This window comes from Molossus molossus, unplaced genomic scaffold (genome assembly GCF_014108415.1).
Source record: "Molossus molossus isolate mMolMol1 unplaced genomic scaffold, mMolMol1.p scaffold_m16_p_12, whole genome shotgun sequence".
Classification (NCBI taxonomy): domain Eukaryota; kingdom Metazoa; phylum Chordata; class Mammalia; order Chiroptera; family Molossidae; genus Molossus; species Molossus molossus.
The window spans coordinates 63,620,207-63,638,220 of NW_023425347.1; the positions used below are offsets into that span (position 1 = coordinate 63,620,207).

At 51.7% G+C, this 18,014-nt stretch overlaps 2 protein-coding genes across 2 annotated transcripts in view; one reads left to right on the top strand and one right to left on the bottom strand.

Moving 5' to 3' along the window:
- The first annotated feature begins 1,377 nt into the window (after positions 1–1,377).
- FAM151A (family with sequence similarity 151 member A) lies at positions 1,378–16,557 on the top strand. Its single transcript, XM_036257198.1, has 8 exons — positions 1,378–1,492; positions 2,609–2,755; positions 11,425–11,577; positions 12,014–12,173; positions 13,538–13,762; positions 14,417–14,556; positions 15,316–15,459; positions 15,837–16,557. The coding sequence occupies exons 1-8, from the start codon at positions 1,378–1,380 to the stop codon at positions 16,508–16,510; spliced, it is 1,758 nt and encodes a 585-aa protein (XP_036113091.1). The 3' UTR covers positions 16,511–16,557.
- ACOT11 (acyl-CoA thioesterase 11) overlaps positions 16,504–18,014 on the bottom strand; it is a 41,827-nt gene continuing 40,316 nt past the window's right edge. Inside the window, exons 15-16 of the mRNA XM_036257197.1 lie at positions 17,538–17,664; positions 16,504–16,808 (exon numbers count right to left, since the gene is read on the bottom strand). Coding sequence (XP_036113090.1) covers positions 16,653–16,808; positions 17,538–17,664 — 283 coding nt within the window. The 3' untranslated portion in view covers positions 16,504–16,652. The remainder of the gene's footprint in view (positions 16,809–17,537; positions 17,665–18,014) is intronic.

The window sequence follows — 18,014 nt, forward strand, 5'->3', positions numbered from 1 at the left end:
CCTTATAGTACTCTACTCCAGGTATAACTGACTACCCTTCCTTCTTTTTCTTTTTTTAAATTTTTTTTCTTTATTGATTTTAGAGAGAGAGATAGAAACATAGATAACAGAGAACATCTATTGGCCACCTCCTCCGTGCCCCCCACTGGGGATTTGGCCCACAACCTGGGCATGTGCCCTGACCAGGAATCGGACCAGCGACTTCTTGGTGCATGAGTCAACGCTCAACCACTGAGCCGCACCAGTTGGACCACCCTTTCGTCTTGAAGTGATCCTTCCATATGCTCCTGGGACCCCTTCATCCCCTCTCATTCTGTCCCACTCTTCTTGACTGATTCCTCTTCCTCTACCAGCCCTAATTCCCCAGAGGTCTGTGTCCAGGCCTTCTCTGTGCCTTGGGCAGGAAATGATGCTCACATCCTAGTCTTTGGTCCTGAGTCCCAGACCTCTATATTTAGTGTCCCCCTAGGCAGCTCCATGGGAATGACCCACAACCCCAGGACTCCACACGACCTGAATTAAACTCCCTACATCTGCCCATCATTCATTCTTCTAGAAACTCTTACACATATGCACACACTCGAATCCGTCACCAGGGGCCCTGCTGGATTTCTCTGTGAACCTCTGTAAGCTCAAGTCCCTGTGCCCATTATAGGTGATTCTTGGACTCACTTAAACTCCAGGGTATCTAAAATTGGGACAGTCTCTAACTTCCTTCCCACATCAGGGCCCCCAGGACACCCTCTGTGCCATGTGGTAACAGTCTCCCCATGGACTCGCTGCCCCAGGCGTGACCTGCAATTACCCGGGCCAGCATGCTAGGCATATCGGTTTCAATCTAGGGTAGATAGTCTAGCACCTGACTATCAATCTGGCATGGAAGGAAAAGTCAGTTCCTTAGGCAGATCTCATCTGTCCTTATCGCCAACCCTTGCCTGATCGTCTTCACTCCCTAGGGCGGGGCAGAAAGAGGAAAGGACAATCCAGCTGCTCCGTTTACAAACGGGGAAACCAGGACAGGCCTCCAGAAAATCGAGGTCTAAGTCCCTGGTTTCTCAGCTCCCAAGCAGAGCAGATAGGCAGGGGGTGGGGGCTCAGGCCAACATCCTCTGCTGTCTCTTAATGTGCTCAAAGTTCATATTGGGGATGGCAGGATTTTCTGCTTGACCCGTTAAGATCCTGGGAGGGGAGGAGAGGAGGGTGGGGAGAGGGGAGGAGCTCCACACTGGGACATTCCAGGCCAGCAGGAGCTGCCCTGCCCTGGGAGAGAATTAGGTGGTGCTGGGAGCCCCTGCCTCCCACCTGATCCCAGCTGCAGAGCATAAAAGTGACTCTGGGCCGTGAGGAGTTGGGACACATCTTCCAGAGAGAGTCATCATGGCCTGCAAGAAGTGTTCAAACAAGTGGACCATTGCCAGTATTGCCAGTGTGATCCTGGTGTGTGTCATCGGGTTGGTCCTATGCTTCACGCTGCTGGAGGACCCCCAGCCAGGTAAGGGCCTCCCCACCATGCCGTCAGGTTTGCTTCCCCCATCTCCCACTTCTTGTCCCACCACGGCAGATCTAACCTGTCCTCATCCCCCAGCTTCCTGGGCCTCATCAACAGCTCCAGTGGGGGGCATGCAGGGTGGTCTCCTCTCCCATCCCTCTTCCCCACCAGGACTCGCCCCCATCACAGCTCCATTTGCCTCTCCCACTACCAACCACGCCAAGACTTCTCCCCCAGAGAAGGTCCCACTGGCCTTCTCTCCCTTCCTCCCTCACCAGGCTTCAGTTGCCTGAAGACCACCCCAAATCTTGGTCTTCAGCACAGACCTCCCTTCTGTGCCCCTAGACGGGCATTCCTTCTTGGAGGTCATGAGGGCATCTCAAACTCAGCACACTGAGCCACATTCATCCTTTGCCCCCACACCTGCTTGTCCCCGTGTCCCCTCCATTCATACCGGGACCTGGGAGCAGCTTTCCTCACCCTTAGGCCTCAGGCCCTGCGCCTCGAGCCCTCTGCCTTCTGTCTTACATCGGCTACCAGCTTGCCTTCTCAGGCTTCCGGGCTTCTCCGGGACCCGCTGCTCGCCCTCCCACAGCCTCTGCCGCCAGCCAGCGAGATCCTTCCAACGGGGCGCTCACTCGCAGCCCTCGTGTGCGCACAGCGCCCGCTGGCGGTCTAGGCCGCTCACCCCTGGCCGCAGCCCTCTTTTCCAGTCTGCCTGTCCTGTTTCTCTGCAGTCCATCTGCACCAAGCCAATGGCCATGTCTGCAGGCAACCCCCTCATTCCTACAGTCAAGTCTTTGCTTATCATGTCCTTTCTGTCTGGAATAACCTACCCCCCTTTTCTGTCAAATGTATACCCATCCTTCAGGGCACCCCCATAAATGTTTCCTTCTCTGTAGACTTAACTGCCCCAGGCTGGTTCAGGGCCTTCTTGCACCCAGGAAGGAGCCCACGTATTTCCCTCTCTCGCAGCACTGACGACTCTGGGGTCCCACTGTCTCTGCTAGATGGCGTGCTGGACACACCCTGGGAGCCCAGAGAGGGAGGGTGGGAGAACGGACAGGAGTCCTGGGCTGGGGCGAGAACTGATGCTAATGACACCCTTGGCCTTCCCAGGCTGTGAACAGGATGCAGTTTGCCGCCCCGGTGCAGACATGCTGGACTACTTGCTGAGCCTGGGCCAGATCAGTCAACGGGATGGCCTGCTGGTCACCTGGTACCATGCTGCCAACAGCCAGAAGGACATGAGGGCTGCCCTGGAGAGTAAGTCCTGCGTGAGGGCTGAATACGGCAAGGACAGGAGCGGGGGAGAGGGGGGTCTTACCAGATAGGGGACCTGGCCCTTGACGGGTCTGCCTAGGGACAGTTGGTAGTGGGTGGGTTCTTGACTTCATGCAGGAAAAATTTCACAGTACAAGTCCAGGTGAATTTTAGAGGACAGCTTTTATTAAAGCTGAGGACAGGGAAACAAGAAAGGGCTGGGGAAATGAGCCTGGGCTGGGCTGTTTGGGCTCACTGAGAAGTCAGAGAAAAGGGGGCCTCAGGGACAGGTTCAAGAAGTTTGCCTGGGACGAACTGCTACTGCCCACTGCTGTCCTGGTGCAAGCCTCATGGGGTCCCTTAGAATTTAGGGGAGGCATGCCTGCGGGGGAAGGGGTGGGAGGTGCTCCTGGGAGGAAGGGGCTTTAAAGGCTGGGCGATTAGGGAAGGTCTTGGGAGAGGATCAATAGAAGATTCATCAGTTTTAGGTTGGTGTACCAAAATGAGATTTATTCCCTGAACTCCATGTGTCCTTGGGTGTGGTTGGCAAATGGCACTAAGTGGATTTCTGCTATCTCTCTCCTTGAGTAGGGTGATATAAGCTATTTATTCTCTGGTTGGGGAGGAGAAGTTCCTAGGTTTGGGGAAGGTAGGATTTATTAGATGGCTGCAAACTGCTGTTAAACTCTCAATTTCCCTATTTCACTTGTCCTGGCTTCCTGGCCTGAATCAGAGGGACAGCGCGGGGTAGATAAGACAACACTGCCTATGAGGTGGCACCAGGATGGGTACTCCCATGGCTCATACTCGACAGGACGGAACTGTGGGCTGGGAGAGGTTAAGGGACTGGCTCAGGCTGTGCAGCTGATAAGCTGTGAGCCTGGGACTCGAACCAGAAGGTCTGATTCCCAGTCATCGCGTCCTGCTCCCTCTCAGCTACTCCTCCCATCACCTGTCAGGTGACAACTGTCCCTGCTAAGGAGGCCTTTGCCCTCAAAGCCTAAGGAAACCAGAAAACATGTTTGAGTCCCAGCACTACCAAACACAAACTGTAAAAATTCAAGCAAACCGCATAACTCCTCAGTCTCCAATTCAGAATGATTGTGTCAACCTGGCTCCTTCCTGATGCACCCCACCTCCCCCAGGTAGGAACTGGCCAGTTAGATGGGATAGGAGACCCCTCAGCATCCATTTGATTGGGTACCCTTGTATCTGCCAGGCTGCCCTGTTGGGCCTGGCTTCTCTGGGGCTCACTAGAGGCCAACCCTTTGGAACCCTCTCTCTGTATCCCCAGGTAACCAAAAGTTAAGATAAGAAAGGCCTTTCTGCCCTAACCAGTTTTGCTCAGCGGTTTGAGCACTGGCCCTCGGACCAAAGAGTAGCGCGTTCGATTCCAGATAAGGGCACATAACTCTGTTGCGGTTTGTCCTGGGACCTGGTCAGGTCGTGCGGGAGGCAACCAGTTGGCGTGTCCCTCTCACGTGATGTTTCTCTCTCTGTCTCCCTCCACTCTTTCTGAAGATAAATAGAAATGTCCTCAGGTGAGGTTTTTTTTAAAAAAAGGCCTTTGTGTTGAAGCCATACAAATAAAGGCTACCGTCATAATGTCCCTCAGTTTCCAATGTGTTCTATCCCCACGCCCTGTGTTTGGGACCTGGAGAGGCTCATCCCCATTATGCCAGTGAGGAAACCGGGGGGACCTGAGCTCTGAGCAGCATACAAAATGGGAAGAAAGCGGATTATGTAAAGTATCAGGCTTGCCATGGCTGGTTTCCTCTGTGGTTGGAGCGTCGGCCCGCGGACCAATGAGTCTCGGGTTTGATTCCGGTCAGGGGCACGCACCTACCTCTGTAGCGATTCGTCCCTGGCTCTGGTTGGGGTCGTGCCGGAGGCAGCCACACGATGCGTCCCTCTCATGTCAGTGTTTCTTTCTCTCTCTCCCATTCTATCTGAACAAAAGTGGAAAAATGTCCTCAGTGAGGATTTAAAAAAAAAAGGTAAAGTGCCAGGCTTGATGGGAGGGGCCCCCAGCCCTCCGCTCCCTTTCCCTCCTGGAAACCCAGACACCCAGACTTCAGAGAACTCAGAACTCCCTGCGGCTTTGGGCGGGCTTTCTCCTTTCTGGACCTGGGCTGTTGGATCATTCCTCTAACCGACATATCCGAACCCCTTTACCCTCCTTGTCCTCCCCTCACCCCCTTGCCCTCCGATAACCACTTCTGTTGTCTGTGCCTATGAGTTTGTTTTCTTTGTCCATGTGTTGCTTTTTGTTTCATATCCCATACAGGAGTGAAATCAAACGGTTCTTGTCTTGTTCCATCTGACTTACTTCACTTAGCAAAGTACTCTCAGGATCCATCCACAGTGGTGTCAGAGGCGACCAAGGGATGGGGGTGCTCCCTGGAGCACAGAGGAGGTCACAAATCATGTGACAGCAGTTTCGAGGAGCCTGTCTTCGAAGCTGCCCCTGAAGTGACAGCAGACAGCCACAAACCCTGCTGCCCAGAGAGCCAGGCAGCCCAGAAAGCAGGGCATGGAGGTCGTACCTGTGGGAGAAAGGGGTTCACTCTGGCAGGTGTCCTAACGTAATTCCTGTATAAAAAGTTACGCCCTGGCCGGTTTGGCTCAGCGGTTAGAGCATCGGCCTGCGATCCCGAGAGACCCAGGTTCGGTTCCCGCTAAGGGCATGTACCTCAGTTGCAGTTTGTCCCCGGCCCTGTTTGGGTTGTGTGGGCGGCGGCCACTCGATGTGTCCCTTTCACGTCGATGTTTCTCTCTCTCTCTCTGTCCCTCCCACTCTATCTGAACAAAAAATGGAAAATGTCCTTGGGTGAGGATAAAAAAGAAATTTTTTTTTAAAATGTTACCAGGTGTTGAAGGTCTCCTGCTACTGTTGTGTCATCCAGTGCCTGTTGTTAACGTAGCCAATGAAAATGCTCCGAGCACACTTTGCGATCTGGTTTCTTATCTACTTTTGCCCTTGCAACAGACCAAGGCAGCAGACTTGGACTTTCAAAAAAGTATCATCTGGCCCTGGCCGGTTTGGCTCAGCGGTTAGAGCATCGGCCTGTGGTCCGGAGAGACCCGGGTTCGGTTCCCGCTAAGGGCACGTACCTCGGTTGCAGTTTGTCCCCGGCCCTGGTTGGTTGTGCGGGTGTTGACCACTCGATGTGTCCCTTTCACATCGATGTTTCTCTCTCTCTCTCTTCCTCTCTCTCCCTCCCACTCTACCTAAACAAAAAATGCAAAAATGTCCTCGGGTGAGGATGATAAAAAAAGAAAAAGTATCATCTGTTACTATAATACCTACCAGCTAGTTCAGTGTGGTCATTTACCTTGGTGGTGCGTTTCATAGCCAGCGGCAATGCCAATACAGGGCTAATTGTCAGCCTAGGAAAGGAACTGCTCTGTAAGTTGGAGAATTGAGACAAATTGTAGAAGTTTCTGACTCTGGCAGTGTTTTTGATGTCTACCTTATCTTCATTATAATAGACACAATATCAGTCTAACACTATTTATTTTTTTAGTGAATCTTTTTATTTATTTATTTTAGAGAGAGAGGAAGAAAGAGGGAGAGAGAAATGAAAACATCAATGACAGAGAATACCGACTGGCCGCCTCCTACATGCCCCCCACTGGGGATCGGGCCCACAACCTGGGCATGTGCCCTGACCGGGAATCGAACTGGCGACCTCTTGGTGCGTGGGTCGACGCTCAGCCACTGAGCCACACCGGTCAGGTAGTCTAGCACTCTTTAGACCACAGCAGTACTTGTATCCATGTACAAAAGAAAGGGCCCCTTTTGCCCTGGTAGTGCTGCTCGGTGGTTGGAGTGTCAGCCCACACACCAAAAGGTCGAAGGTTCGATTCCCAGTCAAGGGCATGGACCTGAGTTGCAGGTTCCATCCCTGGCCTGGGTTGGGGCACCTGTGGGAGGTAACCAATTGATGTGTCCCTCTCGTACCTCTCTCCCTCTCTCTCCCTCCTCCCTCCCTCCTTTCCACTCTCTAAAAATCATGGAAAAAATATCCTCAGGTGAGGATTAACAAAAACAAAAAGAGGCCCCTTTTCTACCTCACTCCACAGAGTCTATAGATACCATTTATAGACAGATTGATTGTTTACCTTTTCTTATAGAGGTCTTACTTACTGAGTTCTGAGGATACCGCAGAAATGGTGCTGACACAGCTCCCATGGAGTTAGTCCAGTCTCCAAATCTGCATTTCTACTGGGTGGGTCGGAATCAAATGTTCTTTTGATCCACGTGAGCATGAACTGCTCCCTCTTGTGCAATACTCCAGGAGTGTAGAATGAAACCGATTCTTTTTCTTGTGAATAATAATGAGGACTTTTTTTATATTGTTTTACTTCTTTGCATTGAATGGTGAGAAGATAAAATGGCTTAGTAAAAGTAACAAAATCAATACAATCACTAACTTTCTTGTGTATATATTATTTTGCAGTATAAATATTACTAATTGATTTGATCCTTCTCGGAGGGTACTGCTGTTTAATGAAAATGATAGCTAATGGTTTTTCTGCTTTCTATAACCAATCTGTTTTAATGTTGGAGTGTTCTTTATATAATTTAGATGTGATTCATTATTAAACTCTGTTTCCAATATTGGTATGTATGTAAACATGATACTACAGCCATTTTTTAAATACAAGAGTATAAATAAAATAATATTTTTAAAAAATCCACCCTGGCCCTGACCAGTTTGGCTCAGCAGTTAGAGGGTCAGCCTGTGGTCCAGAGAGACCCGGGTTCGGTTCCCGCTAAGGGCATGTACCTCGGTTGCAGTTTGTCCCCGGCCCTGGTTGGTCGTGCAGGTGGCAACCACTCGATGCGTCCCTTTCATGTCGATGTTTCTCTCACTCTGTCTGCCTCTCTCTCCCTCCCACTCTATCTGAACAAAAAATATCCTCAGGTAAGGATTAAAAAAAAAAAAAATCCACCCTGGCCAATTTGGCTCAGCAGTTAGCAATGGCCCTTGGACTGAAGGGATGTCGGTTCAATTCCCAGTCAAGGGCACGTACCTGGGTTGCATGTTCAATCCCCGGCACCAGTCGGGGTCATGTGAGAGGCAATGAATCAAATGTTTCTCTCTATCTATCTCTATCTCTCTCTCTCCCTTCCTCCCTTCCACTCTATCTAAAAGTGAATGGGAAAACATCCTTGGGTGAGGATTAACAACAACCAAAGAAAGATCCATCCAGGTTGTCTCAAATGGCACTGTTTCATCTTTTTTATGGCTGAGTAGTATTCCATTGTATATATGTACCACAGTTTTTTTATCTATTCATCCATTGAATGCTTAGGTTGTTTTCATGTCTTGGCTGTTGTGAATAATGCTGCAATGAACATAAGGATACATGTATCTGTATGTGTAGTGTTTTTAAATATTTTGGGTAGATACACAAAACAGGGATTGCTGGGTCATATGGTAGTTCTATTAATTTTTTGAGGAACCTCCACACTATTTTCCATAGTGGCTACAACAATCTACATTCCCACCAGCAGTGCATGAAACTTCCCTTTATCTGTTGGCTATCAGTATGTTTTCCTTGGGTAAATGTCTTTTTTATTTAATTTGAGAGATTTGTTGTTCCACTCCTGTACGTGTTTATTTGATTCTTGTATGTGCCCTGAATGAGGATTGAACCCACAACCATAACAGTGGTGACCTTGGACATCCTTGTCTTGTTCCTGATCTCAGAGGAAAAGCTTTTTGGTTTTCATCATTGGGTATGATACTAGCTGAGGGTTTGTCGTGTATGGCCTTTGTTATTCAACAACCGTTTTTGAAGCTGCTCTTTTAGGCCGGGTACCATCTCAGCACCAGAATCCAAGTGATGATCAATTCAGACAGGGCCCTGCCCCCTGGTGCTTACACTCAGAAAGACGAGCTAAGTGAGCAATTCCGCGGGGCTGAGCTCTCCAAGGAGAAGCCCGCAAGCAGACAGACTAACTTAGTCGGCCTGGGGCTCAGGGGTAGCCTCCTTGAGGAAGTGATATATATATACATATTTTTTTTATCCTCACCGGAGGATATTTTTCCATTTTTTGTTCAGGTAGAGTGGGAGGCAGAGAGAGGGAGAGAGAGAGAGAAACATCTACGTGAAAGGGACACATCGAGTGGCTGCCACCCGCACAACCCAACCAGGGCCAGGGACAAACTGTAACCAAGGTACACGCCCTTCGTGGGAACCGAACCCGGGTCTCTCCGGACCGCAAGCTGACACTCTAACCGCTGAGCCAAACTGGCCTGGGTAAGGAAGTGATATTTTAAGCCACATGTTCAACAGATGAGTGGTTAATGGCCTACCTAGTAAAGATGCAGAGGGAAGAGTGTTACCATGGCAACAGCCACATGTCAGAGCCCAGAGATGGGCAAGACAAGACAAATTCGAGCCTTGCTACTCAAAGTGTGGTCCATGACCCAGCAACGTGGGCATCCCTGGAAAGCCGGTCAGACATGCAGGACCTCGAGCCCAGTCTCAGACCTACTGTATCAGAACCTGCATCTTCACGGTTCCTGGGTGAGATTTGTGTGCATGTTAACTGATGTTGGAGAAGCTGGAGTGTCTAGAAAATGAGAGAGAGACTCGGGGTGAGATTGGAAAGTCTGCTGGGGCCTGGTTATGCAGGACCACACAGACTACAGCAAGGAATAGATTTTATTCTGGCCGGTTTGGCTCAGCGGTTAGAGCATCAGCCTGCGGTCCCGAGAGACCCGGGTTCGGTTCCCACTAAGGGCATGTACCTTGGTTGCAGTTTGGGGGCAGTTTTTGTTAGTTTGTGTTTTTGTTGTTGTTGTTGTTTATGAGCTTGGAGTCTTGCAAACAGAATTTGGTGGCACAACTCGATATCCGGTGCCTTGAAACCAGATTCATAAACTAACGCAGGGCATAAATCTCTATAGTAAAACCTTCGATCTGCTTACATCTTGAACTCAGTGGAGATTATTTTTCTTACCCGAATCCTGAACATTTTTCTTTTCCTGTGATGCTCTACTGTTCTATTGACCTGTAAAAATACCAACTTTGTTAGCTTTTTAGGGAGCTCAAAATTTTATCCTGTGCTATGAAGATGATACAGTTTTGGGGTGAAATTTTATTTTGAAATAATTTCACATTTAAGGAAAAGTTGCAAGAGTAGAAAAACAGATCCCTGTGTACTCATCACCCAGATACTCCAATTCTTATATTTTACTTATTTTGCTTTATATGATGCTAATTTAAAATAACCATTTAAAAGAAATCTTCACCTGACAATATTTTTCCATTGATTTTTTTTTTCTTTTTAGATTGAGTGGGCAGAAGGAAGGGAGAGAGATAAAGAAACATCAGTGTAGCCCTGGCCGGTTTGGCTCAGCGGTTAGAGCATCAGCCTGCGGTCCCGAGAGACCCGGGTTCGGTTCCCACTAAAGTCATGTACCTTGGTTGCAGTTTGTCCCCAGCCCTGGTCGGTCGTGCGGGTGGCAGCCACTCAATGTGTCCCTTTCACATTGATATTTCTCTCTCTCTCTCTCTCTCTCTCTTCCTCCCACTCTACCTGAACAAAAAATGTCCTCGGGTGAAGATAAAAAAATTTAAAAAAAGAAACATCAGTGTGTCTTCGGACCCATCGATTAGTTGCCTCCAGCATGGCTGCAGCTGGGGCCGGGGATCAAACCCGAGACTCTTTGGTCCTCAAGTTGAGGCTCCATCCACTGAGCCAAACCATCCAGAGATGAAATAGCCATTTTCTAATCCTCAGAATTCTAGGTAGTTCTCTACCTGTGTAGAGCATAGAAATAAATATATCTGATTTTTAACCGAAGTGACAAGGTCAAGTATGTGTTTAGAATACTCGCTCTAGTGGCTGTGCGGAAAATGGACCTGGAGGGAAACAGGGCTAGAGGGGAGGGGAACAGTCAGGAGGCCGTCAGTGTAAAGCAAGAGAAAAGGCCGCTTCTGACGACTGTCTGTGATGTTGAGAAAGCTCAGAACGGCCCCCTCCCTTCACTGCACCCCCCAAACGCAGGTCGCCGCGGGCAGGGTCTCCCAGCATCTTCGTCCTACTGGGAAGTCCTCAGCTCCTACTCGAGGACAGCTATCTGAGTTAATTGCATGGATTTAAAGGACAAAAGTGACCATGCTGGCGGGTACAGGGAGACGGGCGGGCTTATGCACTTTGGGTGCGAACACGAAGCCTGACGATTTTTTTGGACAGTGATTTGATAATATGGGCATAAAGTGACCCTGTATTGCCCTGACTCAAATTCCACAAGTAGGAAAAACCAGCATCATTAGTTATTCGTAGCAAAAAATTAGAAACTACAGAAATGTCCTGGGAATAGGAGGGGCTAACTCAATTGTGGCATGCACCCTCAACAGGGGCTTTTGTAGCCTTTTTTTTCTTTCATGGAGCATATAAAAGTTGAAAATGTGTTATAATTTTGAAAGAAAAAGATTAAAAATTAGACATGCAGGGTGCTCTCAACTGTGTGAAAACTATAGTGACGAAAATAGATTACAACGTGAACTATGATGGAAATGTGGATGAACTCTTCCCTTCCTGCTTTTCTGTATTTTCCAAGTGTTCTATAATAAACATGCAACATTTTGTATGCACAGAAACATTACTTGAAAACAATCAGGAACTGATCGACTTCTGTCTTGCACAGGCAACATCATGATCCTGGAGGCAGATGTCAACATAGAAGGGCTCAACACAGCCAATGAGACAGGGGTCCCCATCATGGCGCACCCCCCAGCCATCTACAGTGACAACACCCTGCAGCAGTGGCTAGAGGCTGTGCTGTCCTCTTCCCAGAAGGGTAAGCAGCTCCCTCAGCCCCCTCCCCAGCTCCCCAGCCCTCTGGTCCTCAGACAGCATGTGCAGGGATCCTTCCCCTGGGAGGCAAGTCCACTTGCACATTGCCTTGGCTTTCCAGCCCAATGTCCCAGAGGCCCAGGCTCGGAGCTCTAGGTGAGACCGGGAATGTGAGAGGGCACATCCTGGGTGTTAGCTCCTAGACACAGGTGAGATGGAGGGTGTAGCTCCCTCCTTCAGTGGTCCTTCCTCCCTGGGTTAACTCTACCTGTCTGAAAGCCCTTCTTCATACTCAGCCAGAATCTGGTCCCATTCTTCCTCCCCCCACCCCTTCCCCCAACACACACACCATCCCTGCTCTTTCTGACCCACGTCTTCCAGCTCCTTCTATCCTGGGCATGAGGAGCCAGTTCCCCAAGCCCTCAGCCTCCTCCCTACAGGTATCAAGCTAGACTTCAAGAGTCTTAAGGCCGTGGCACCCTCCCTGGATCTCCTGCGGCGGCTGACAGAGAATGGGAAAGTCCGGAGGCCTGTGTGGGTCAACGCTGACATCCTGAAGGGCCCCAATGTGCCCATCTCCATTGAAGTCAATGCCACACAGTGAGTGTTCCCCTCTCTGCCCCAACTGTGTCCAGCCCTCTTCCTTCAATATTTGGCACAGGAAGTGCTCAGGGGACCTTTCCTGAGTTGGCCTCCAGACATGCCATATACTCTGATCTCTAAGCCTTAACACAGGCTATTCCCTTTGCCCTGAATGCCTTTCCCTCATTTCCTGATGAACCTTTGCCCAGCCATTACCTCCTCCAAAAACTGCCCCCACATCCCAGGCTGACTTCCAGACTTCCTCCTAACAGCCCTGATTTCACTGGAGTTACCTCAGTGACCAGGACAGGGCTTTACCTACTAGAAAACGTCTCAAATGCTGACTCCTTGCCCAGGCCCCATGAAATCCCAGCACTGCCCCCAACAGCTTCACACATACCAGCTGTATGTACACTACAGTTTACAAAAAAGGGCCACATAAAAGGAAAGAATATTTCTGATTTGATTCTGACATAGCACCACTAGGCTAGGAGTATTTCCCCCATTTTGCAGATGAGAAAGCTGACCATTGAGGCTTAACTTACTGAATGTTTATTAGGTGCCACAGGCACTGGTTTAAGTACTTGAGTATAGAATACCATTTAACTCTTACAATGAGAACGAGGTAGGTGCTATCTCACGTTATTAGTACAGGAACCATCCCATTGAAGTTAAATGACCTGCCTAAGTCTAGTAACTGGCAGAGCAAAGGCTCAAAGCCAGACCTTTGATTCTAAGCCCCATGCTCTTTATCACCCCTCTCTCCATCTCTCCATCTGTCCATCCAACCAGCCAACAGTCCATCCAATATTTGTGATTCTCAAACAGGTACATTTGGAAAGCGGCAGTCTGAAAAATGTAGTCAGTGGCAGAAGATAAATATGGTTTGTCTTCTTGGAGTACCGATTTTATGCAATAGTTTGGGGAGAGGGAGATGGGAACATTATTTGCCTACTGAAATTTACATCAGGGCAAAATCTGAATGAAATTTTAAAATAAAATCTGAAGCTTCAGAGACTCTCACAGTAGGCAGAGCCCAGATCCCCACCCCTGGGGCTCTGGATTTCATTGCCTTTGTCCATAAAGGGATGTTGAAGAGAACCAGCCCCCCGCCCCCCTCGGGATGCCATCTTTGAGGATCAAAGAGGTTGAGTGAGTTGCCCAAGGTCATAGTCAGGACCTGAACCCAGGCCCCCCTGACTCCAAAATCCATGCCCTGTTTGTGGGCCCTGAACAAGCCACTTCTGCTCTTTAGGACTCTGACTCTGCTCCTATATCATAGTCTCAACAGGCCCTGCCGCTTTCTGGCAGTGATGGGAACCCAGGGGATGAGGAACTGGCCAGCGAGGCTCTGAAAGACCAGGGTCTCTGATTCTCTGCAGGTTCCTGGCCTTGGTCAAGGAGAAGTATCCTGAGGCCACCCTGTCTCCAGGCTGGACCACGCTCTACGTGCCCCAGTTCCCGAACAGCACGTACACCCGAGCCATGGTAGAGAAGATGCAGGGGCTGGTAGGAGGGCTGTCGCAGAGGATCACCTTCCCCGTGCGGGCTGTCATGGTGCGGGCCGCCTGGCCCCACTTCAGCTGGCTGCTGGGTCAATCAGACAGGTGAAAACTCCCAGCCCCCGGCCCAGCTCAGCTCCTGCTAAACCCACCTCTAGGTGCTGATGCCCCTGGGAAGATCACGGATGCTCATGGCTGGAAGGGCCTTAAAGATTTTAGTCTTATCCCTACTAGTGCTCTTATCCTGCACAACGTCCCTTTCTGCTCATATACTTCTGATGACAGGTTGCCCACAATCCCCTGGGGCAGCCTGTCCATTGGTGGATAACTAACTGCCTGTTTGAGTTTACACCGAGACACAACTGCCTCGGTGGGGCTGCACAGGTTGTACCTGCAACCTCTGCCCCAGGAGAGTCCCCTTCCCCCCTTCAGCAGCTCCCCACAGGAGTCCTGAGTCTTCCCCTGTCCTCCACTCCTGACTTCTCCCCTGCCCCCTATGCCCACCCCATTCTGTCCTTGTCCCTTTCCTAAAACAGGAAATAGGCAACCTCTCCCTCTTTCTGGGGTTCTGCTTTTAGTTATCATTCCCAAAGCCTCTGTGGCTTCTTCTGCCCCCAGGAAGGGGGTAGTGCTATGGAAGAAGGGGCTGGTGGGAAGTCAGATGCTCTGCCCCTACCCAGCTAGGGTCCAGTTCTGAGTGCAGGGACTGAGGACCCGGCTGGGCCCAGGCAGACACTGAGCCTGCACTCTGGGCCCCAGGTACAGCCTGACACTGTGGCAGGGCGCCTCAGACCCCCTGTCAGTGGATGATCTCCTCTACATCCGGGACAACTGTGCCACCCACCAAATCTACTATGACCTCTTTGAGCCTGTCCTGTCTCAATTCAAGCAGCTTGCAAGTAGGGAGTGGTCTGGGGGGTTGGGGGAAGGACGGTGAGGCTGGATTCTGCACAGGGCAGCACCTGGTGGACCCTGGAGCAGAGCAGGAGGGGCGGGGCATCGGGAGGACAAAATCCTGGGTGGAACTGAGAAGGAATCTTTTGAAGCTCCTACTGTGTGCCAGCCCCTGGTATCATATGCTATTTAAGCTTCATGTGTCCATGGAGCGGATTCCTTTCACATACATAGGAAAACTGACATTCAGAACAGTTAAGGAATGTATACGGTCACTCAGCGTATACATGGCACAGCCCAGATTGGAACCCAGAGAATTTCAAAGCCCATATGCCTTCCCTTGCAGCACAGTTTCTCTGTGGGTTACTCTAACATTTCGGAGAGAGGCCCCTCCGCTGTACCCTCTAATCAATGACCCATGGTACTTGTTCCCTTGTGCAAACCCCTCATTCCCTAGCTTCCAAACCTAAGAAAGCCTACAGTAAGCCATGGGCCCACAGCTCAACATTCCTCCCCTGGGGGCCATCTAGGTGAGGGGGGAGAATAACAGCTTGGGGCCCAGACTAACCTGGCTCCATCAGGTTCCAATCCCAGCAACTCTGCTACTGGCTATAGCATTCTGGACAAATCAGTTCCTATCGTCGACAAAACGGGAAAATACAGCTACTTGGCAGGTTGCTGTGAGGGTTAGTGTGTACAGCTGTGGCACACAGAAGGCACTCTGAATGACAGCCACTTCATCTTGACCATTTGGGGCCCCACAGTGAATGCCACACGGACACGAAGCTACTACACAGGGGGAAGCCTGATCCCTCTTCTCCAGCTTCCTGGGGGTGATGGTCTGAGTGTAGAGTGGCAGGTTCCTGACATCCGGGGCAACAGAACAGCAGCAACACTTCAACTCCCAGGTGAGGTCTGCAGCCCCCTGCTCCTGGCTATACTGGGGGGAGGGGGGGGTCTTTCCTTGGGGGAGGGCAGTGTTGCCAAGGGGATGGGATTCCAGGCCTTCAGACCTTGAGCCCTTAGCCACATTGCACTGTGAGAGAGTCGGGCACAGCCCCCAGGGCCGAGAGCTGAGCTGGCAGCGACTCACATGACCAGTAGCCCAGGTGCGTTACAAAGCAGCTCCTCCACCTGGAGCCCAGCCCCAGCCCAGATTCCAGACGGAAGAGGCGCCAGCTCCTCCGCTTGGCGGCCCATGACCTCCCTGCTGCCCCTTTAACAAAGGCCTCTGACACCATGATAACCGAACCCCAGTCACTGTTGCCTCCGCTGCCCCTTCCAGAAAAAGAAGGCATGATCCTGCTGAACGTTGGCCTCCAGAAGCCTGCAGACGGGGGCGCGGTGCCCATTGTAAATGCCTCCGGGAGCCCTGCTCTGCCGCTGGAGTCCAGCCTGCTGCAGCTCGCCGCACACCCCGGACGCTGGGGGGTTCATCTGCACATAGCGGAGCCCACCGCCCTGCGGCCATCCCTGGCCGTGCTGGCCCACCTCTCGGACCTTGGTCACCTTTCTCGGCCTGTGTGGGTGGGGGCCACAGTCTCCCATGGGAGCTTTGCGGTGCCTGGCCATGTGGCCGGCACGGAGTTGCTTGCAGCTGTGGCTGAGGTCTTCCCCCACGTGACAGTGGCACCGGGCTGGCCCGAGAAGGTACTGGGCAGTGGCTACAGGGAACAGCTGCTCACAGATATGCTGGAGCTGTGCAGGGGCCTCTGGCAACCTGTGTCCTTCCAGCTGCAGGCTGGGCCGCTGGGCCAGAGCACGGCTGGAGTCGTGGCCAAGTTACTGGCAGCCTCGCCCAGGGCCACCGTCACCGTGGAGCACAGCCCTGCAGAGAGCAGCTACACATCTGTGCGGACAGGGCTGCTGGCCGCCAGGGCTGTGGACAGGACCCGGGTCTACTACAGGCTGCCCCAGAGTGACCGCGAAGACTTGCTGGCAGATGTTGGCAGAAACTGACCACCCAGTGGTGCTGGACAGGAGGACCCTGGGTCAGGTTCCATGGGGGAGGCAGGGAGAAATAGATGCTTCTGCCTTCCTCAGTGCACTGCACGTGTGTCCTTGGCAGGATGGCGTGGGAGTGGGCAGCTGCGGAGGGCATCTAGAGGGTCTGGAGGCTGGGGGCCAGGTCATTTCGATTGTCCAAAAGGAACTTCTCACAGGCCTTGAAGGTGTTGCAGAACTCCGAAGAGAGGCCGGCCACGTTGGTGGTGACGTAGTTGAGAAAGCCCGAGGTGGCCTGGTTGTAGTAGGATATCTGCAGGGCAAGAAGCCACAGTGAGGGAGGCTGGGCAGGGGACGGGGTGGGAGCCCAGTGGGCATGAGGCAGAGGGCAGCAGACTAGGGTCTTGAAGGCCATGTGATGGCAGCTGTGACCCCTCCCTCTGGGCACCGACAACCCTAGCTTCCCTGTCACCACACTGCCGGTAAAGGGAGAGAGTGATGGCAGGTCAGTTGAAAGCAGACAAGTTAAGTTACAACTGACCTTTGGACACGTAGGGCTTAGGGACACTGACCCTGCACAGTTAAAAATGAGTATAATTTTTTACTTCTCAGGGCCCTAACAGCCGTGAGCCAAGCAGGGGAGCTGTATGTCCCCACCCTGGCTCGCTCCCAGCCTCTCCCCCCCATTGTCAACACGAATGCCCTGCTGAGTTTGGTCCCTGAGAACCACATAAAGCCTGCCCAGGCCAGGAGTGTGTACATAAATACGATGAGTTTTAGATCAGAGCCTAGGCCTTCTGCCTTCAGCATCCAGAGCTTTTCCCAAGACCCTGCAGCAGCCTTGGACTTCCCTGCACAGGTTAGATGGTTATGAAGGCTTCTTTCTGCCCCTGACATGTTTAGGTTCCCCAAAGCTGGAGGAGCCCGCTATCAGGCAGGGGGCCCAGGGGCAGAATTGTGTGAGCCAGACAGTCCTGAGCTCTGTACATGCATGTGGATTTGGGGTGGACCAGGGGAGAGGGAAGGGGGCGCTGGGCCTCACCTTGGTCATCTGGTCCCCCTCACGCCAGAAGCAGAAGCCTGCGCAGAGGGTCTCCCCACGCCTATACTCTGGCATCTCACAGTGCGTGGGCAGCGTAACTGACCTATATGCAATGATATAGGGGTCCCTGGAGGGAAGGAAGAGCGGGGAGGGGCACAGGAGGAGATGAGCGTTAGTCCGGCTCAGCCCAGGCTCTGGAACACTCCCCCAACCCCTGCACTGACCCAGGCTTGAGCTCGCCTTGGCACTGACACCAGAGTCTAAAGACACGTGAACCCTAAAGGCCCCACGTTCATGCCGGGCCAGGCTGGAGAAAGGAGGCTCCTGTGCGAACAGGACTGCATCTGCCAGGAGCCAGCGTGACTTCGCTGCAGATTTCCTGGCAAAGCCGCTGAGGAAGGAGTGGTGGGCTCTGGGATTCTTACGCTTCACCTGTGCCCATCTAGCAGGGGTGAGGCTGCCTGGCCCACATCCTCA

Bases quoted from the DNA above. Each gene is read 5' to 3' on its own strand.
- FAM151A (XM_036257198.1), top strand. From the start codon at position 1,378: ATGGCCTGCAAGAAGTGTTCAAACAAGTGGACCATTGCCAGTATTGCC. The intron at 13,763-14,416 runs GTGAAAACTCCC...TCTGGGCCCCAG, and splicing joins CTGCTGGGTCAATCAGACAG to GTACAGCCTGACACTGTGGC. The intron at 15,460-15,836 runs GTGAGGTCTGCA...TGCCCCTTCCAG, and splicing joins AGCAACACTTCAACTCCCAG to AAAAAGAAGGCATGATCCTG.